The sequence below is a fragment of the Dermacentor andersoni genome, chromosome 1, assembly GCF_023375885.2.
Source record: "Dermacentor andersoni chromosome 1, qqDerAnde1_hic_scaffold, whole genome shotgun sequence".
NCBI classification, from domain to species: Eukaryota; Metazoa; Arthropoda; class Arachnida; order Ixodida; family Ixodidae; genus Dermacentor; species Dermacentor andersoni.
The window spans coordinates 119823734-119846643 of NC_092814.1; the positions used below are offsets into that span (position 1 = coordinate 119823734).

Below are 22910 nucleotides of genomic sequence, written 5' to 3' on the forward strand. Positions count from 1 at the left end.
CTATTTTCGCGAAACAATTGGCAAAAAAAGTTTGCATGCGAATCTAAGCACCCCCTATTTGTTAGGAAGAGCGCGCAGCCAAGGCCGCCAAGCGCGCTTGCTCGCTCTGTCATCGAGCCGGAGCCGTCGGAGTCCCGAGGTGGATCGAACGGCGTCCGCGGCGCGATCTTGCCGCACAGCCGGACTGCAGAGCCGCGCGGACTCGTGAGCGGCAGTGATAGTGACTGAGCATATCCGACACAAACGGTGGGTTCACTGTCTTCAACGATTTTTCTTTTGGATGTTTGCAAAATAAAATGTTATTTCTCGCACCCATCTCATCGTGATGTCGTAGCGAAAAGAGGGAGGGGGTCATTCTAGATTATACGAATCTAAGCACCCCCCTCACTTTGGGCATCGCGATCGTGAAAAAAAGGGGGTGCTTAGAATCGAGTAAATACGATACTTAATTATATTGAGAATTTCTTTATATTGAAGTTCATTATATTGAGTTTTAACTGTAATGATATTTAAAATGTTTGGTATAGGGCATCTGATGTGGGTCTAAAGGGACAGCATGGCAGATTGGTCGCATTCATTGTTAACTGCCGCTTCTTTTCAAAGTGTTCTCCTACCCTGACAAATAAAGGAGTGTGGGAAAGTACCACGCTTCTTATCTTAGTAGTGGGGAGTCCCAATTACTCCTGAATGTAGGAGAGGGGAGTCTACGTAGCAAACCATTTCCAATCTGAGATGGGTCAGAAAATAACAGCATTTAATGTTACATTGAATGCAAAGTAACCTCTTGTCTTTCCAAGACATACTCCTACCCTGACAAAAGGGTACGGGAAAGTTCCACGCTTCTGATCTCACAAGTGGGGAGTCCGAATTGCTCTTGAATGTATTTTTTCAATACTCGTTGAACAGTTTATCTGCACTAACACCATAAGATAAGGTACCCAAGAGTATATTATATGCTTTGTAAGCTATGCTAAGCTCAAGCTGTATGGCCAGTGGGCTACACTTAAATTGTTTTCTATATGTAAATGTGCTTCAATATAAAACTTTTCCTTCTAGTTTTCACTTCAGCCCATCTAAATGGTGCCAATCTTTGCTCATCTTAGGAGCAGTGAGTCATGGTTAAATTGGTTCATGAAGTGGCTGAAATTTCTATTAAGCAATAAATGCTCTACTGTCCAAAATTTATGAAGTACACTCACTTAAATATACATAAATATTCATAAATATTTAGATATGTAAATATATGGCACCATGAACTAGTCCCAGTGGTCTGAATGGTTAAAAAACGCCAATTTTTCAATTCTTGGTTGCCCAGTAAGTGCTGCCACCTTGTGGAATTTTTTTTCTCGCGTCATAGATGCCGGCGCTTCGGCAACTGTGTGAGTGCACGGCAGCTGGTTTTGGTTTCGTCTCGTGGGCTGTTGTTTCCATTTGTTGCTTTCCCAAAAACTGATGTCTATCTGATTTCTAACCTTTTAAAGGGTCACTACTAGATGCTCGCTTGTTTATTGCTCACAGGGGTGCATGTACATCTGTTCACAGGCAGGCGCTGGTATATGCAAACGAGGCCACCGTATACGAACGATGCTGCCGTGCTGGTGTTTCCTTGCTCAAGGCTCGCGAAAACTGATTGGTGTCGGCGATTGGACAAAAGATTACTGCAAATTTCTAACTCGTTTGTTTTTCTTGACAGGCACACAACCATAGAGTTATCTTGCCTGCATTCACATACACAGCTAGATTATGTTAGGGACATGTGCGCTGGTAGCTCTGCTACAAATGAGTCGAGCGGTGATTCCTCTGATGCAGACTACTGCCCAAGTGCCAAATCACAGAGTCATTGGATGGCAGCTCTCCACACGAGCAACTATTACTAACCACTTTGGACTTGGAATCTAACCAATGAGCAACTTCTCAGAAGCATGCGCGACGCAATGATGCTGACTGCGACAAAGATGATTTTTTCCCCTCATTGTTTACACTTGACACCACTCATTCTGGAAAAATGTTGAGCTCTGCATTACTACTAGATGCAAAAGAAGTCAACTACTTCAGGGTTTCTGTTTTTTTTTTTTCTTTTCTTTCCTTTTTTTTTTTTGATACAGAGAACTACAGGTTTTCCCACTCAGTTTAATCCTAGTGCCATGGAAAATGATCCAGGTGCCAGCCAATTTGATCTGAGTGCCAGCATTTTTAATCCAGGTGCCACCACATTTAATCCCAGGGCCATCTAAATTAATCCGCGTGCCAACTGATTTAATCCTTGCCCAAGCCGCTTTAATCCAAATGCCATTCATTTTAATCTCAGTGCCAGTCAACTTAATTCTCTTGGAAATTGATTGAGGAACGAATAAATATTGCAACAAGAGGTCATAATAGGCATCATGGACTCCATCTATTTATTGACCCCATCGCTGTATTGGCGGCCTCTTCAGAACCATTTTCGTGAGGTATATCACTCATTTCCATCTTTTCGAGTCGCGTTTCCGAGTGACAAGAGTGAGTCACATTCGTGGCACACATTGCACGACTTGGGTTGTATCATAACATGTGATTTCCTTCCATATCGTCATGCGTATAGATAGAAATAGTTACTCCAAATAGTTATCATTGCTCAGCCACTTGACATAATAACTAAGCAACTCATGATAGGTCACTAAGCTTGTACATTAGCATGCACTCCTATGCTCCCGACATGCATATAAAACAAAATGGTTCTGAAAGTGTAACTGCTTACCCACCATAGTTGCTTGGTGGCTGTGGTGTTGGGCTGCTAAGCACGAGGTCGCGGGATCAAATCCCAGTCATGGCGGCCTCATTTCGATGGAGGCAAAATGTGAAAACACCCGTGTAGTACTTAAATTTAGGTGCACATTAAAGAACCCCAGGTGGTCCAAATTTCCAGAATCCCCCACTACGGCGTGCCTCATGATCAGATTCGTGGTTTTGGCAATAATTTAAATTTTTTTAGAGTGTAACTGCTTATTATTCAGTCACATGGTTAAGCCACTACCGACTCACGCAATGTCACCACCGTTCTACCCAAGCTGCGCTCTCATAACCTACCAACATGCATATAAAACGAAATGTCTTCTAAAGGGTAACAATCTGATCACTATCACTTGTTCAAATGACGTGATCACTAGTGATTCACATGAGGTCACCACAGTTTTTAGCCACACGTGCACTCCTAACCTGCCGACATGCATATCAAATGAAATGGATTTTAAAGAATAACTACCTGCTCACTATCACTCAGTCAAATGACATGATTACTTGTGATTCACGTGACGTCACCATGGTTTTTACTCAAGCATGCACTCTCCTAATCTGCCGATATGCGCGTTGCACCCTTGCAAACCATTTTGATCGATATGCATGACGATGGGGAAGGAAATCGCATGTTATGATACAACCCAAGTTACGCAGTGTGCATCACGAATGTGACTCACTTGTGTGAGTCACTTTTGTTACTCGGAAACGCAACTCGAAAAGAAGGAAATGAGTGATATACCTCACGGAAGTGTTTCTGAAGCGGCCATGACGACACTCGTAGTGTGGAAACTGTGCTCCTATAGTGCTGACACCAATACAGTGATGACATCAATAAATAGATGGAGTTCATGATGCCTGTTCTGACGTCTTGTTGCAATATTTATTCATTCCTCAATCAATTTCCCAGAGAATTAAGTTGACTGGCACTGGGATTAAAATAAATGAAATGAATGGCATTTGGAATAAAGGGTGGCTGGCCCAAGGACTAAATCAGTTGGCACACATATTAATTCAGATGGCACTAGAATTAAATGTGGTGGTGCCTGGATTAAATTATTGGCACATGGATTAAAAATGCTGGCACTCAGATTAAATTGGCTGGTACCTAGATTATTTTCCATGGCACTCGGATTAAACTGAATGGGAAAACCTGTAGTCACAGATCGGGACCGAAACAAACAAGCACACAAACCAAAAAGTTCGCGAGCTTAGTCTGCCTCGAAAGTCATGACTGAGGTCATGGCTGGAAACGAATGTTGCTGGAGTTTGCTGCTTTCTAGTGGTTGTGCTTTTGATGGACCTGGTCTGAAAAAATACACTGAGAGAATACTGATCCAAGGATACCACGTTGGAAACTCCTTTTTTTTGGTCAGTCTTTTCTGCCAACTGCTTTGCCTTTTGATGCGGGTGCTGCATTTCAGCTTGACCTTAGATGCACGGAACCGCCAAAGGGCAATCAGGCCGATAATGGAAGCGATTCAGGAAAGATTTTCCACCATTTCTTCCCCGTTTCAAGATCTCTGCATAGATGAGTCACTGATGACGGCTTTCTTTCCAGCATTATATACTTTCTAAGAGGCATTAATTTGGTGTCAAGATGTTTGTGCTGCGTGACGTTGGCATTGGCTACATATTGCGGTACACCAGAGCTACTATAGGTGACCTTCCTGAAAGAGTTGAGGTTTACAGGCTCTGTTGTGCAGCTGTTAGAAGACTCTCGGCAAGGGGCATTTCCTATTTGTGGACCACTGATACACCAGCCCAATGCTATTCGACTATCTCCACAGCAGGCAGACTAATGCCTGTGGAGCAGTGCATACTAATAGGAGGGGACTTCTGAAGTTTGCGTAGAACCTGAGACAAGGCGAAGTGGAACGTTTCCACATGAACACCACGCTAGCCCTGAAGTGATTTGATAGACAAGACATACATATGTTGTCAACAATGCACAGAGCGGAACTCGTTGAACAGGGAAGGTGAATTGAAGGACAGGTGAAAAGAAGAAGCCGACATGCGTGATATAAGAGTATAATGCAAAAATGGGACTAGTGGACAAGGTCGGCAAGCAACTGAGCTTTTCCGAAAGCATAAGAAAAACAATGAATTATAATAAGAAATAGATTTTTCACCTGCTGAACGTGTCGATGCTCAATGCGTTCGTTCTCTTCCACAAAAACACCGCTTCCACTACAAAGTATGCAGACTTCAAACGACTACTTGTAAGCCAACTTATCGAAGGGCATCATACAAAAAGGAGCAAGCGGGGAAGGCCCACTGGAGACAATACGCTAAGAGTGACGGCACAGCATGTTGTTTGGAAATTACCTCCCACCACAGCCCAGAGCAGCAGAACTCGGGGAAGATGCCATGTCTGTGCCAGTGGCACTTGACAACAAAAACGTCGCGAGGACACAAGGTACATGTGCAGTGAGTGCATTATAGCCCTCCGTGTGGAGCCATGCTTCGAAGATTAGCACATGTTTTAGAAGTATTAGGCAGCCAAAGAGCATGAACATTTTTGATAAGAGCAGTAGTATGTTGCGCACATTTTTACTTGTCTGGGAAACATTTATTCCAGTGCACATGCTTTTTTTATTGTTATTGTACGTCTTTAGGCAAGCCCATCTGCATTCATAAATAGTGCATGTATACCTACGCAAAAGATTTTGTTGTCACTTTATGGTCACTCTAAAAATATTGCAGTACTTTCTTTTTTCTAAATAGGTCACTGGAGATTTTAAATGTGCAATAAAAAAAATTGTCTCTGGTGGGTCGCATTTGGCAAAGAGAATTGACCGTCAAAGGTTAATATGATTAACTGAAGAGATATGAAGCTTTTGTCATGGTGTCATTTCATTTAACAGTACCCTTAATATCAAAAAGTAATTGTTTGAGCAATTTTTTATATTTTTCTTACACACGCACACATCATCATCATCATCAGCCTGTTTTTTAAATCCACTGCAGGATGAAGGCCTCTCCCTGCAAGCTCCAAATACCCCTATCTTGCACTGGCCGATTCCATCTTGCCCCTAAAAATTTCCTCATTTTAACACCCCACCTTGTTTTCTGCCATCCTCGACTGTGTTTCCCTTCCCTTGGCACCCATTCTGTGATTCTAATGGTCCACTGGTTATCAACCCTACGCATTACATAGCCCGCCCAGCTCCATTTCTTTCTTTCACGGTAATTCGAGAGAGTCAGTGAGGACAATGCAATGCACATCGCTTGGAACGTCAAAGGGGCAACATTGGATACATCGGTTGAACCGCAACCATTGTGAGAAGATGAGGGGATGGCATGCGCAGCTTTCCTGGCATCGTTGCTGTGGGACGGAAACGCGGATGATGACAGGTGCCCAGCAGCAGTGAGTGATGTGGCTGCATGGCCAAATCTCGACATGACCACTGCACATTGGATTAAGAGCGGCTTCACGACTGTATATCAGCAAGGCTCGTTATGTGATGCCGGGCTGTTTAACCCTTTAAGGGTCAATGACGTAAATATACGGTGCCACGAACAAGTAAAAAAATGGTCAATGCTGTATATTTACGGCGCCGTCTGTACGTTTAAAAAGCGCGCCAATTTCCTAACTTTTTCTTTTCTGTCATGTGCTGCCACTATGTGGGAATACAGGGAATTTTTTCACACACCTCCCTCCCTCGATTTTCATTTTGTGGTCGCAGCAGAAAATAGTGCACGAGCAAATTGAACAGATCGCAACAAAGGTTGAAGCTCTGATCGAAGACAATGTAAGGGAAAGTTTTCGGGTACAAAACACCAAACTGGCTGATACCATGCACAATGTATTGGCAAAATAAGGCAATATTGGAAACTGGTAGCGCAGAAATAATTTACTTTTCTTTTGTTTGGATGACACTGAAAAAGAAACATGGGATGAGTCTGAGTCTAAGGTGATTTCGCTTTATGGGGAAAAACTCGAAATAGAAATTAGTCCCTCCTCTATAGAGAGGGCGCGCAGGATTGGCTGACACGCAGTTCACAAACTAACGCCTGTAATTGTGAAGTTCACTGCTTTCAAGGATAAGCAAAGGATCTTGACCACTGCCTCTAAGCTTAAGGGAACCATCCTTTCGATAAGCGAAGATTATTCTAAACATGTTCGTCAGGCAAGAAATTCTCTGCATGCATATGCTTTGGAACAAAAAATGAAGTACACATTTTCAATGAGCGAAGATTATTCTAAACATGTTCGTCAGGCAAGAAATTCTCTGCATGCATATGCTTTGGAACAAAAAATGAAGTACACACTTAGGTATAACAAGCTGGTGATGGCTGGACAAACATATATTTTTGATGGATGTAATGGTTGTGTTCGAGAATGTACCCAATAGCAAATAACACAGCGTTCTTCCCAATTTACTAGAAATAGGCCCGAACAACTTTCTTTTATTGTCGTAAACTGCCAAAGCCTACAGAATAAAACTGCTGATTTTGCATTCCTTCTGTTGATATCAGAGCTTGACATTGTTATCGCCACCGTACTCTGACATTGCAGATTCTGAGGTTTTTCCATCAGACTATGTTGCATATAGAAAGGGCCGAAATGCGCATGGAGGTGGGGGGGATGTTTATTCTAGTTTGTGACACAATTGAAAGCGCACCATCACTTCCAGCTGACGGTTTGTCAGAATCTGTATGGTGCAGGCTATGTTCTTCAGATGGAACCGTGCTCAATGTAGGTTCTTTCTACAGACCACCTAATTTGAACACTGTCGAAACATTATCAGCCTTTCAAGGTCACTCTCAGCCCAATCGTCTGAAACGGTCATTTTTAGTGGTGATTTTAACGGGCCAGATGTTGAATGAAGTGATCTATGTCCTGTGCAGAATAATAGGTCATTGCTTCAGTCTGCATTTTGCAGGCTAATAATGACCTATGGGCTCTTCCAGTTTGTTGATTTTTCTACTAGTTTTGGATGTGCAGATGGAAATATGTTAGACTTGGTTTTTAGTAACCAGAGAGATATCATAAACTTCATTCCACCAGTACCAGGGATTAGTGATCATGAAGTAGTTGCAGGCAATATTCATTGCAGAAAAATAGAATTTGCCAAAATGCGGCCGAGAAAAGTACCTTTTTATAAAAGGGGTGATTATGAGGCTATCTCTAATGGGTTAAATGATTTCCTACCTATATTTGTGCATTATAGTTCATTTAGTAGCATCAACAGCCTGTGGGTCATATTCAGGCATAAACTGCTTTCATTGACCTCAGATTTTGTTCCGCTTAAAGTGGTTTTGGCTAAGCAGCGCAAAGATAAACTTTGGATTAATAAGACTACATTCATCAATTCAGAAAAAATCTCGAACTTACAAAATATATTGCAAGACAAAAAACCCTAGCTTGTACACAAAGCTAAGAGAGATGAGCACAAAACTTCAAAACAAATTGAAAGTAGTGAAGAACTCATATCTATGCGCCTTAGCAGATAAACTCAAAACAAATCCGGAAGAGGTCTGGTAGTATATTAAGAGCAATAAGAAGGATAACATTGGCATCCCGGCCATCGCAAATGATGGTTACCTAATGAAAGATGACAAAAGAAAAGCAGAGGTTTTCAACAAGTATTTTCATTCAGTTTCTACAAAGCCTTGTAGCATTGCAATTTCTGACACATCGACACGGTTACCGGAAATGGAAAACATTGCTGTAAATGAGGAAGGAGTGGCGGCATTGTTGTGTAATCTGAACCCGCATTCAGCTCATGGATCCAATGGAATTTCTAATCATATTTTGAAACGCTGCTCAAGACAGGTAGCACCTTTTTTAGTAATATTATTCAACAAGTCACTAGAAATTCAAAAGCTGCGCGAAGATTGGAAGACAGCCAACGTGACCCCAATATTTAAAGAGGGGGATCGTACACACGTAGGCATTTACAGGCCAGTATCTTTAACTTCCGTTTGCTCTAAGACGCTCGAACATGTCCTGTGTTCTAATTTGATGAAGCATTTTCAAGCAAACAAATTTTTTATCGCAGCTGAGGATGGGTTCCACTCTGGTCTTTCGTGCATAACACAAACGAATTTATTCATGACATTGTAATCAGCTTGGACTACGGTGAACAAATAGATGCGCTGTTCCTAGATTTGCGGAAAATATTTGATGTTGTCACGCAAAATCTGCTTTGCTTAAAATTATCATTCCTAGGCATTCCTGAACATATTCTCGGCTGGATAAAGGATTATTTACACCTGCGCAAACACCAGGTTGTTCTTAATGGGGTGACATCGGCTCCAGTGCAAGTGCTATCGGGAGTGCCTCAAGGCTCTGTATTTGGGCCACTTTTATTTCTTGTTTATATTAATGATGTAGTAGTAGGCCTTAAATTAAGCATTAGACTGTATGCCGACGACTGTGTCATGTATCGTCCAGTGAAATGCCATGCCCAAATGTCTCGTCTTGCAGGATGACCTTGAAAAAGTGTCTATCTGGAGCAGCCGGTGGCAGATGACTCTGAATACCGCTAAATGTTACCATGTGCAGTTTACAAAGAAAAAGAACAAATTCCCCGGTTCCTTTAACATAAATAATATTGCACTTAGTACCACTGAGCATGTCAAATACCTCAGAGTTATGTTTTCTGAAACGCTTGACTGGTCTAATCATGTTAACTCAATTACCACAAAAGCTTACCGTCTTCATCACTTTATCCAATTAAATTTTAAGAATTCTCTGTCATTACTGAAAGCAACCTTGTATTTGAGTAGCATTAGGCCTCTTCTAGAGTATGCATGCGTAACCTGGGATCTGTACACTAAAAACTTCATAGACAAAATAGAGTGTGTACAGAAGCAAGCAGCACGCTTCATAACAGGAAATTATAACGATGATGATGATGATGATGCTGTCAGAGGATCTGGAATACGGGAAGGGTTGGTTTGGAAAACTCTCTCTTCACGCAGGAAAATCCTAAGATTGAAATTCCTTAACAATATATACAAAACTAAAACTGGTGTTGACAAAACACTGTTCATTAAGGAGCTGCATTACGTTTGATCTAGGACAGACCACGCTAACAAAATTAGAGCTTACCAGTACCGTACCAATGTGTTTAAATATTCATTTCTTTCTAAAACAATTAACGATTGGAATGAGCTGCCTAATAAAGTAATGGCAGCATCTAGTATTGAAAATGCTATTGAGAGCCATATTCTTTTAATGTTATTTTATTCATTTTTGAACATACACTACTGTGTGCACCGCTGTTCCATTTTTGTTGCTCTAGAAATTATTGTACTGTTTGTTAGTTTGTCTTTCGCTATTGCGCATTTCTGTGCTTAGCCGATGTTGCATTTACTGATGTATTCTTTTGATGTTGAACATTTTTCCATTATGACCACCTGTATTTTAACCCCCCTACAATAATATGCCATACAGGCGATGTAGGTGTACTAAATAAATAAATAAATAAATAAATAAATGTCAACTAGAATATCGGCTATCCCCGTTTGCTCACTGATCCACACCGCTCTCTTCCTGTCTCTTAACGTTACCCCTAACATTTTTCATTCCTTCGGTCTTTGCACGTGTCGATGCACAAGCAAACAAACTTCCCCATTTTACCCATCTGCTTGCCCATCCATTCATCCAATCCAAATAGCAAGCAGGAGGCTAAATAAAGTAGAGTATTGACCTAGCGAATACTGTGACAATCTGCATGGTGGAAGTGGATTGTTTAACTCTTTATTGACAAGTGTTGTCGCAGGCAACATACCCAATAAATGTTTTTTTCTTGCTAAATTTCTATGTTGAGTACGAAGTTTCTAGCTAAATGTCTTTGGCCAACACTGAATCACAGGCAGCAAGCGTTGTTTGTTAGTTTAAAGCAGGAACACAGGAAAAGGAAGAAGTTTGGCACATGACTCGCTTTGTTTTGAAAGTATGGCCAGAGGAGGCAGATCGATGCAAGATGTCAAGCTGCAATGGTGTCACACACGTGATGTTAAGCAAATGAAATGTACGCCCATGGTTCACATATGACCAGAGCTGTCTGTGCAAATTCCAAACGAAACCACAGATGGCTTGGGGTGAAGCCCACTTCCACTTTTCTGTCTGATGTTTCCTTCCTATTGCTGAACAAGTTTCCGCACAATATTTTTTTTCTTTTAATTTATTGTGCTTATTCTCGTTTTGTTTTAAACATAGATAAAAAGTAAAATTTTTTCTCTTTTATTTATATGTGCCGTCATTAAAAGTTCTTTCTTGCAACTAAAATTTAAAAATTAAATTCAGGGGTTTTACGTGCCAAAACCACGATCTGATCATGAGGCACATTGTAGTGAGGGCTCTGGAAATTTTGACCACCTGGTGTTCTTTAGCATGCACCAAATGCACGATACATGGGTGTTTTCGCAGCATTTAGCCCCTATCGAAATGTGGCTGCTGTGACTGGGATTTGATCCTGTGGCCTTGTGCTTGGCAACGGAAGGCCAAAGCCACTAAGCAACCACGGCGGGTTTTTCTTGAAACTACCTCCATGGGCCCTGCAAATTTCCAAAGTACACGTTAGGACATTGCAAACAGGTCTTGTTAGATGCCTTGGAAAGTCGTGCTGACACAGGGAGGCAGTATGCTGATGCCTAAGAATGATGTAGTACAGCGACAGATAGAGCTGGTAACATTGAAAAACCAATTCCCTCTCTCTCTCTCTCTCTCACACACACACACACACACACACACACACACACATATATAAACAAAGGGGGGGATAAATGTGACTCACCCGCATGTCATTTGAATTGAGGATGCACATTGTAGCAGATTTTATGCTTTTGAGAGTGTATGTGAGTTGAATCACAACCTTGACAAGGAGTATCCTGGAGCTTGAGAGAATTTCACAAAATAGGTTTATTCAGAAGATTGTTGCTGTCAACTGTGCATTATAACATAATCTCTAACATTAGTAAAGAATTAATTAGTGAATGCTAACTCATTCATCATCTGAGTGTTGCAGCCATATTACCAGGGGTGCGATCGAATATCGTTGTTCGGCGTGTTCCTTCCGTTACCGGCGCACGCGATTGGGCTACTCCGCACTGACGTCGCCAGCCACAGGGTGCGGCCACATTTTTGGTGACGTCAAAGTGAAGACACGCTCCTGTCAATCATCGTGCAACCAAGCATGTTGTCTGCTAGGCGCCGAACCCGACTGGAGTTGGAAAGTTTGGAGCGATCATACGCTCGTTACGAGACCGGCTTCGCACGGCGCGTCCGGTGGATTGGATTGGATCCAATTGGCGGTTGCGGCTGCGAAATGGCACGTTTGTATCCAATCCATAGTTTAATTCAAGAAAATGGTGCTTGCGTTGGGAACTTTGGTTGTTGCGCTGGCATTGCTCGAGGAGGAAAGAAAGCGGGTGGAGGTGGGAAACGCGTTTGAAGAAATGGCAGAAAGCGAATTCTGGCGTCGCTTTCGTTTCTCGAAATAAATAGTGCGTTGGTTGTACAATGAAATCGATCCCATCATCGGGGTCCAGCGAGCCACTGGAATGTAATTGCTGCCTCTTGAAAAGTGCGCCACTGTTCCCGTCTTTCTTTTCTTTTTCTTTTTTCTCGCCGTGCGCAACACCACCTAGGGACGACGCAGAGAAACGAATAGTTATAAATTGTAGTAGTCACACGTACTACTATTTGAAAACGTGTTTAAGCTTGAGAAGGAAAAATACATTTTTTAGATAAGGATTTCATTCATTGGAAGACAAGAAACATTTCGTTTTGTAGTATACTGACTGTAAGCAGACGACAAACTAGGGAAGTAAACTTCCGGAGAGTTCACCGCTTGCCAATTGGCTGCTCTCACCGCCCCGTTCTCGCAAATTTTGTATACTGCCACTTTGTGACGTTGCAGCAACTGAACAGAACGTGTATCGAACAAAGATCTCCGATCGCGTCCCAGGTTGTGTTTGCCTGGCCATGTTATTCTGCTGTGTTACTCCACTACCTGTGATGAGCTTTCTTAATTTGTTCATAGTAACAGAAGCATACTGGGTATTCTAAAGCCTAGCTTTGAGCTAAGGTGTGGATGGGGCACACTCTCTCTCTCTCTCTCTCTCTCTCTCCCCCCCCCTTGTTTTCTATTTTTTTCTCTTTTTTTTGTTATCCTTAGCCCAAGATTTCCCTATCTTGATCAGTGCTCATGAGCTATATGTCAGAATGCAGTCAAGGATATGTATGCATTCAATCATGAATATGTAATGTGCATTAATTACATTGAATAATATGTTTAGTGTTTTACCTGGTTGCATCCTTTTGCACTATTGGGAGCGTTTTTGCTAGTGCACGTTTATCAGCTGTACAAGAGTGCTTCTTTTTTGCATGCAGGAAACAAAGAGTAGCTCAAAATCAATGCTGGGAGCTGTGGTGAGCCGGCCCTGCTGGGTAAGAGTGGGCACATTTCTACCCATTTTGCTTTTTTCTGCACCAGAACACTTTCAATTACGTTTGTTTTCTTGAGAAAAGCTAAGCCTGCTCATACATAATATCTTGTAGCACTGTATTTTACCAGTGTGCTGCCTTCTACATGACAGGTACTTAGGCTGTAAAATCATGTGTGTTCATTGGTATGTTTTAGCAGTGGAGTCACATCTGCTACTGTCGCCAATTACGTGGAAATTGTGGCATCTGTATGCATGGGTCAGGAGCAGCCCCCGTGCATTGAGTCAGACATTAATTGATGAGGTATATGCCACAGAAAACTTTATTTTACCACAACATAATTATATAAAATATAGAACATTATGTAGCGAAGTAGATGGTAGTGCAAAATTGCGTGCATCCATAGTGCTAGTTCATCTTGTTCATCAGTTAAGTAGCAGGTTGCATTTCATCTCCTGTAAAGCCTCTCTTTCTCTCAAATTTCATAGAAATATGGAACATTACTTTATTCATTGTGAAGCTGCATTACAGCTTCATAATGAATAAACACATCATAAGTTATTAAGTACAATTGCTCATAAAAAAAGATTTGTGTTTTAACTTTGTGCCAAGAATAATTATGTAAAAAAGAGAGAACCAATGATAAAAGAAATATGGTTTGAGGTAAGTGCCACTCACATTACAATTGATCATTGAATATTACAAATTAACTGGTTGGCCATGCTTTATTTCTCTGAATGTCTTATGATGGGGGGGGGGGGAATAAAAATTCTAAATCTGTTGTGGCTATACCAAAGCTGTTTGCTAAGTGCAGAACACTAATGCAGAAGTTCTGGTTTATTGTTTATCCTCAAGACAGGTATTGATGGTGTGTCAAGTCCCCAGCATCAACAAATGCAATCAACATTGTCTTTCTTTTGGATGGTTGTTGCTTCACTTTTTTTTAGAGGGAGATGAACTGTAACTTCACCATTAGGTGCTTTGTCACTTTGCTTGAGGGTCATACTGGTTGCACCAAGTTTCATCTCCAACAGTGATGCTTAACACAAATGTGGGGTCACTTGTGGCCCTTTCCAAATGTTCAGTAGCAATTGTCCATCTGGTTTCTCTCTGTTTGTCTGTTAGTGTGCAAGGGACACTTTCTGCATACAGTTTTCATTTTCTCTAAATCATTGTGTAAGATCATGTGACGCACATTTCTGTTCAATTTCAGATCTTCTGGTATTATGCACACAGTAACACGGCAATTTTTATGTAGTAACTGCCTACACATTCCACATATATAGCGTTACGTGACACTGATGGGTGACAGACTCTAGGATCGTCTTGCACTGAATCCCAACGCAGAAGTAACATTAACTCTCTGGTCAGAATTTGTGTCAATCATGTCACTCGTGTAAAGTCCAACTATATACGCTAACAAGACAAACAGTGGGTTACTAAACACAAATCTGTGGCCTAGTGAGTTTGCATGAGAACCCTATCAAGGCTATGTCTACTCTGAGCACATACAAATTCACTCAGTAATACCCAGTTTTTGAGTTTGGCTACCATAGAAAAAGAAATAAAAGATCAGTTGTGGAACTTTTCTGACAGAGGGTATATCTTGGCAGTATTACTTTTTTTTTGCATTTTGTGTAGGAACCTGGTGTAGCCCCTGAGAATAAGGATGCATTTGACTGGACAAAGGAAGGCTGCCTTGAGAGGCTTACAGAGTGCCTAAACAACAGCACATCAGTACACGAGCGTGATGCGCAGGTGAGAGATGATGTAAAAATATGCATTTTGCAGATGTTGTGGGCACTATCTATGTGCAGTTGGCAATGAATGAAGCAGAATACTGTAAGTGTGCTGCCTTAAGGGGGACATTAGTCTTGGAAACAAAAAAATATTTAAAATATGTATTTTTCATTTCTGTTATTTTTTTATGTACATATCATGGTGCACCGGCTGGCAATAAACTAACTCAAAACAACATGTCGTTGAGGGAAAGAAACGCCATGCTTATACTTTGAAATGCTCTGTTACCCTTTCCCATTCCAAAACCACTTATCAGAGCCTCGCCATTGTGGTCTCTTTTGAAAGAGGATCTTTCCTGCTTGCTTTCCTGTCCAAAATGGCCCTTCAGTGCTGCTTCAGAAGAAAGCTACCTGGCTTTGTTGCTTGAAATGTATATTTTTTCACTCTTATTAGTTCATTGTATTCTTCTGAAAAAAAAAATATTTTGACAAATTGCAAATTTTTGTCTCTCTGCTACTCATTCAATTCTCCTAATTTTTTATTGCCGGAATGTCTTAGAGTGCAGAACTCTATGATATAGTGTTTTAGTACATGACAACGTTTTGAAATCTTGTAGAAATTATCAACAAAATTTCATACCTGCAATGTTGTAACTTTAGAATGTCATAATTTCATCTAAAATATGGGTACAAACATTAAAATACCAGCTCTCTTGTCAGAGTACATTTTTTTCAACTTGCCTACCAAATTCATAACAAAAAATGTTTAAACACTGTTCATAGAATTGACTTAAGAAAGCCAAGCACATATTTGCAATCAGCACACAAGATTGAATATTTGCTAAAGAGTTCAGGTGTCTAGAGTCGATAACAGAAATGTTTTTCCTGAAACCCATGTTCCTCCTTAAATAAATTAATTCTGCACTCTGTTATGGCATGCGTGGATGGTTTATGCTTAATCAGTGTGGCATATGCTACTTGCATATTTTTCTTCAACTATGGTGCAGGTACCACCAACAGAAATTGAAATGCAAACAGGAACAAATGCCTGTCACACATAATTACATGGATGTGCAATCTGTAATTGCTCCATAGCCAGTTTATAAGCATGGAGTGTATGGCTTGGGAGTCACAACTAAGTCGCCATTACAAATGCAGGTGACTCTGGAAATGAAACAGTGCATTGGAGTAGTTTTAGAGTTGCTCACATTTGAATTTATAGTAATAGTACATTTAACCAAAGTGCAGAATATGATAAAGCCCGTGTACTTGCATTGTTATGTTTCATTCTTATTGGCTATGCTTGTACTTGTTTGTGCTTTTCTTTTCCTGGAGTTGGCTGGTGGACATAGAATCTTTGACTAACTGGTGTAAGTCTACTGAGAAATTAAGCCTTCCTGGAATGTAAAACACACCAAGGCTTTAAAACTGCAGTTTAAATTTATTTTTAGTAGCCTATTGGCAGTGCAGAGACACCTGCTTTTTCTTCTGTGGCAGCCACATCCAGAGACTTCAGGCTTCATTCAACTTATTTCAGTTCTACCAGTAGCTGCTTGCCACAGTACAGCCTAAAAGTAGAACATGACACTAACCATCAAGATCCTTTTGAAAAGGTGTATGTATTCGTAGTACAGAGTGGCAACTTTTGCATGAAATAATCTTTTTTTAAGATGGTATTGCAGCTTCCCTCTCCCATGCTAATATATTGCTTTTTGAGTGCTGCAACTGATGCTTTCCGAAGAAAAATTCAGCAACTGTCAGTGAAATCCCCCTTGAAGCAACTGTCAGTGAAATTAATGGCAATAACAATAGCCAGCATATCAAACGCTAAACTAGCTGATTTTATTTCATTTATGTTTGTGCAGTATACGTTCAGAATAGGTAACAGGAAATATATTACTTTTTTGTTATTGCTTAATTATGTTTCTCAGGTTCGTTGTTTTTTTTTCTGTAAAGTATATAAGGCTGTGTAACACAGAAGTAAGGATGGCTTGTGCTACAGGGTTGTACACACCAGTTCATTAATGTCGAATGTTTTTCATATTTTTCATGGAGAAATGGGACCGCATCAGGACTCCGTAAAGGGCCCCTCACCAGGCCCATTTGCAATTTTTAGTTATAGAGTGGCAGTTCTAAAAAGCCTTCTAGGGATCACTTTACCTAAATAAATTTCCAAATTGGTTTATTATTGGAGGAGATAGAAGAAATTGAATTCCCTGTTACCATGCTGCTAGGAGGTGAATGTGACAGCCAACAGAGACTCTCTCTCTGCCTCAAGTAGTGTTCCAAGCGACATTCCTTCCCCGCCTTCTTCCATACTGGAGCTGAGGGACTGCGTCGGGTTCACATGATGAGGCCCACCTCCTTTTTTTTCTTCTTCCTTTTGTTGCTGCTCAGTGCATTTCTGGTGTGGTGGCGTTGACATTCCACATTGGACGACTTAGTGAAGTAACATGCCATGGTGAGCAACGTCGCTAAGGCTGCATTTTATGACATGGCATTTGGGCGTCTTACCTCTCTCTGGCTGGGAGCAACGCTTTGAGGGGGACGATGCCCGGCGTTCGGTTTGAAATCTCAGTTGTGTTCAGTGGCCTGCAGCACTGTAATACTTTTCAGACACGATCGTAAGCGCGTGAAGTATTGTGCTTGTCTGTTTAAAATGGCCGAACCTGGTGAGGGGCCCTTTAAGGCCGCTTATATATGTTTCGAACAAAGAGACTGTAGCTGAAAAGTTTGCAAGAGGTTTTTTTAAACTTTCTTTGCCTCTTCCCTCAACTTTTCCACTGCTGCTGCTGCTGCTGCTGCTTCTGATGTTGCTGTTGCTGTCTTGCACACCGCGTTGGGGGCTGGTTGAGAATGTGTATAATGCACATGGTAGGGACACGGGAGAGGCGTCTGTGAGCCCTCTCCAGCAAGAACTTCATGGAAATCACCACAGTGCCCTCTGGAGCTCTCTAGTCATTGTCACAACGCCCTCCGGAACACCCTGGCCATCGACACAATGCCCTCTGGATGGCCATAATTACATGTTAGTCTCTCGGAGAAGCATTGCAGAAGCTGTAGCGCTTACTTATGTACTCACGTGCAACAGCCCAGAGGGAAGATATGTATGGTAGGAATAGGAGACAGAGAATGCGTAAAGCCAACACCCTGACGAAACAGGTGAATAATAGCCACTCTTCGCTTGTGGCAGCTTGCATGCATGGTATGATCGTGCAAGAAGGGAAAGGTGCCATCAGAAGATAGGGGCTCTTCAATAAAAGAAATGCTGCTACTAGACATGGCAACAGTTACGGACGAACTGTAAAAATTTTAATTCAAGGTATGATACAGCATGTTCCTGCTATTTTTGAAAAATAAGCACTGTACCAGTTTGTACATGCGGACAACAGATGCAGGGTGTGCAGACCCAAAGCTACACTAAAGTACCGCAGCGTCAAGACAACTCAAGCAGCTGTCTAGCAAATCAAAACTTCAGCCACAGTGCGATGCGCCCGTGTAAGGAAATGACAGTGCTAACTTTCTCGCAGCCTACGAACAATAGTGCATGATGACGCCTCGAGCAAACACATCTCACTGTGTGTTCTGTGTGCTACGTAGACAAACACAAGTAGTGCACGTAAGGTAACATTTAACATCGCATCATCACTGTCGCCGGCCATCAACATCACCGCTAGATATTGTCAATGAACGCAAACAGCACAGATAGCTTTGCTTACATCGATTCCTACAGTGCATGGAATATGCATAATTTTTTATGGTTTACTTGCTTGAGATGAATATGCATAATTTTTTATGGTTTACTTGCTTGAGATACTCTTTGTACAGGCTATCCGAAGTTGTAATGTTCTGTGGAATGACATTGTTTCTCTAATACTTAATGCTTTTACTGAAGCAGTGTGGTCACAAAGTTGTATGGTCTCTTATTTCTCATTGTGCAACTTTTTTTTTATGCACTCTTTGCAAAACTGTTTTGGTTAATACGTTTTTGTCAACTCCCCCTGCTGTAAATCTTTTTGTCCACGCAGGAAATGAACTAACACTGATGTAGAATTGTAGCTTGCATAGCAACTATAGCTCTTTTGACATGACTTTTTTAGGAGCTGAACTTTCAAAATTTTGTGTATAGTACTGTGTGTACACATTGCCAGCCTCACTCCCGTCTCCCTTCCACCCCTCCGACGTCAGTGCAGTCAACTTGTGTATTGAAGGGGTGGAAGAAAGATAGGAGAGAGGACATGTGAGGTCGGCGTAGGTCGGGAGATGTCATGGAAGCCTGCCATGCAGGGTGTATGGCGCTCGGATGAGTGCGTCAGCTCGTGTTTTTTTTTTTTTTTCCTTCTTCTTCTTTTGTTTTCCTGGATTTTGCATTCCTTTTCTTTTCAGTATAGACACCCAGTAGCCAGATTTAATTGTTATAGCTAGTAATATGGCATGGGAACATCGTAGCCAGTGGTTTGTAGTAAGTGGCTTCGACTGTACTTCTTTCTGTCTAATTAAAATGTTTGTATGTTTGTCAATTCTGCTTTTTTTCGTGCAACTTGGTTATAACAATGGGATTTTCTGGGCACTTGAATATTGTTATAAGTGGGTTTGACTATGTAGTACATTATGTAGTAGGCAACTGGGGTTGGTGAATTTGTAAACAACGTTTAGTGGAATTTAAGGTGCATTTGCAGGGTATGTGCATGCTACACTGGGCATGTGACCGTGGCCATCTGGAGATAGTTGAGTTGCTTTTGGACAGAGGTGCTGATCCTGAAGCCAAGGCAAGTTGCTGCTCCTTCTTTTTTTCTTGCGTTTTTCAGGTGATTTAGCTACTTACACAAACTGAATTAGTTAAACAGTTGCAGTGCAATTAACACATAACAACTGGAACTCAACGCAGACTGCAGTCTGTTCAGTGATTTTTGTTGTCCTACATTTTCACACTGTAGTCATCACTTATGCCACACCACAACTCCAAGTATATAGTCATGTGCACTGGTTAATTACAGGTCAATACAAATTACATGTTCATACAAAATAAATACAGTCACACCTTGACATATAATGAACACAGCTGTAAAGGAGTAAATCTAAAATGTTTCTCACCAATATCAGCATGTAATTAATATATGATTATACTAAAGATTATTGGACAGAAAAAAAAGGTATTTTCATGTTGGATGTGACTGTTATAAAAACATTAAACTGTGTACCACTTTCTCTAAGAGCTTGCACAGACTTCCCCATGACTGTAGAGTGTTTGGTGAGCCAGTGCTAATACCTCTAACCATGACATATAACAAAACGAAACTGGAGTGATTGCAGCTTATATGTTGGTTCAATAATACTATGTTCAATAATTCTAGAATACTGTGTTCAAGCAGAAGCTACTCGCTGTAAAACTCCACAATAGCTGGTGATGTTAGCAGAAATGAAACACAGAATATTGTGAATGGGAGTGTAGAGTCACTGGATAGCAAATATTTAGGATGAAGTAAATAGTGTTATGGGAACTTATGGCTCCACCATGTATTTTAATTCTTTGAGGACCTGCAAGGTGTAGGCAGCTAGGCCAGGTGATGAGAGTAGAGCATAGATGAGCGGACAAATCACAATTTTTATTGCTTCATAATTGTAACTTTGTTATTATGGCATTGTTTTGCAATATAAAAGAAAACTGTGGTGGAAGGGAATATTTCTTAAGTGCCTTCAAACTTAGTCAAATGAAATTCTCAAGTAAATGTAGTTAAAGGACACTAAAGGGGATCTTATAGTTGATTTATTTGCTTCTGAAATGTTGAATTCAAGTTTCCCGCCCCTGTTTTATGGGCTGTCCACGCTAAGCACATTTATCAAAAAGTGTGAGTTGAAAAAGTCTGTTTGTACTTCCTTCACTCCTAATGATGTAATAATGTAAGCCAATCATGAGTTAAGTACTGGTGATTATTAAAGTGCTATAGAAGTTATATAATTACTCATCCACAATGCAGACATTGGTGCACATGCAAGTCCATGTCAGAAAAAGCATCAACCTGCGGGTAGTGAAACATGTGCACCTGCCAAGAATAAGGGATCCATAGCAAGGGACCATGTTCATGTCAGAAACAGGTGGCTATGCTCCTCCCTGAAACAACTCTGTCGGCATAAAGCTCAAATCAAGACTGTGGTAGTGCTATGTTCTCTGGAAGGTATGCACCAAATACACAACTGCAAAGCACAGTGAAGAATAATATAACATGACTCAAGTTTTGTTGTGACCACTACCAGCTAGCAGAAATGACGACACATCATCTACAAAAATGAAGGTGTATTTTTCGCAGCATGCACATCAATTGTCCTTCTATCTGATGATTCACGGTTCAATTTGAGAGTATCACCTATAAAAACAGTGAATAAACGGCCACTTCATGTTCTGCTTGTGATACACCAAGCATATTCAAGTATCATTTTAACGGCTAGAATATTATATTTACTGTATTACTAGAAAAATTAATTTTTTACCGTGAGAAATATAATGCAGATAACTCATTCTTTAGTGAACAATTATTGAAATATTCTGTAATGAAGATGGTATTGCAAGAGACCCATTGACTTGCAGTAACTAATGACATGCCCTTCTGTAGGTATCTTAAACATCATTGACATTAAGATGCTGAGTAAGCCTAGTGACAGCTTACTTACACAGACTCTGCTGTTTTTGCACTCAGCGGCTTCCCTAAGAAGTTAAGTCAACAAGAATGGCGATAAACATTCACACAGGCCTGTAGCTTCCTGATGGAATCCCTGTGGTTTGGCATAGTCAAGCTTTGCGCAGCTACTGAAGCACAGCTGTAACTCTGAAAGGCAAGACAATTCTTTGCCTCATTAGCTGGCTGGGACAGTTGACCTTATGGGGAGGGATGAATGTTATGGGCCAGAAGAGATAGATGGCATACTATCTAAATAAAAGGGTAAGAAGATGCATTGTGTGCAGAAGATCAAGGAACATAGCAGATGTATAATGTGAGGATTTTTTTTCTTTCTTTCTTTTTTTCAAGGTCCGATCGGACGCGAAATGGAAGCCACAGTGAAAATCCAATGACGCTGTGTGTACATGTGTAGCGCAGTGTCTCTAATCGATCGCGTGAAGTCGCAATTGTCAATTCTAACGCGCAGTGAGCATGTAAACATGCCTCAAACAATAGAGTCTCCCACTACGTGTGAAGTGCATGCTGTCATTCGATTTCTGCATGCTGAGGGGTACAATGTGGCTTAAATTTATTGACAAATGGGTAATGTGTACGGTACAACGTTCGTGAGTGATGGCAAAGTGCGGCAGTGGTGCAGGAACTTTGAAGCAGGGTGCACAGACGTTCATGATGCAGGCGGGCAGGGAAGGAAGCGAGTGTCAGCCGATGATCTTGTTCGGCAAGTGGATCAGACGACTTGAGAAAATCGTCGGTTCATAATTTCTGTGTTGAGCGATTCGTTTCCCAAAATTTCACAGTCAGCTCTCTATACCATCGCGAGTGAGAGGTTCCAGTACCTCAAACCCTGTGCGAAATGGGTTCCCAAGCTGCTGACCGACCATCACAAAACACAGCGAAGGGGTGCAGCCTTAACGTTTCTCCAGCACTATCATGATGAAGGAGAAGATTTTTTGAAGAAAATCGTCACAGGGAACGAGACATGGGTCGTTTCAAAACTGAAGAAACAAAAGAGCAATCCAAACAGTGGATGCATTCTGATTCCCTGAAAGCAAAGAAGTTCAAGCGAACCATCTCCAGCAGAAAGTGTATGGCTACTGTGTTCTGGGACAGCAATGGTGTTCTCTTGGTGGAATTCATGGAGTGTGGCATGACCATCACTGCAGCCTCGTACAGCGTGACTCTTGAACGTCTTTGAAAGGCAATTCAGAAAAAGTGAAGAGGAGTGTTGTCATCAGGCATTGTCTTTCTTCATGACAATGCATGGCCACACAGTGCAGCTCCAACAAAGAAGCTCCTGCAGCGTTTTCGATGGGAAGT

The 22910-nt window shown here is 41.2% G+C and overlaps 1 protein-coding gene across 1 annotated transcript in view; it reads left to right on the forward strand.

The window, feature by feature from the left end:
* Window positions 1-22910, forward strand: part of LOC126545755 (acyl-CoA-binding domain-containing protein 6-like) — a 40081-nt gene that overhangs the window by 11185 nt on the left and 5986 nt on the right. Inside the window, exons 4-6 of the mRNA XM_050193727.3 lie at window positions 13124-13180; window positions 14819-14935; window positions 19596-19685. Of these exons, the coding sequence (XP_050049684.1) occupies window positions 13124-13180; window positions 14819-14935; window positions 19596-19685 (264 nt within the window). The remainder of the gene's footprint in view (window positions 1-13123; window positions 13181-14818; window positions 14936-19595; window positions 19686-22910) is intronic.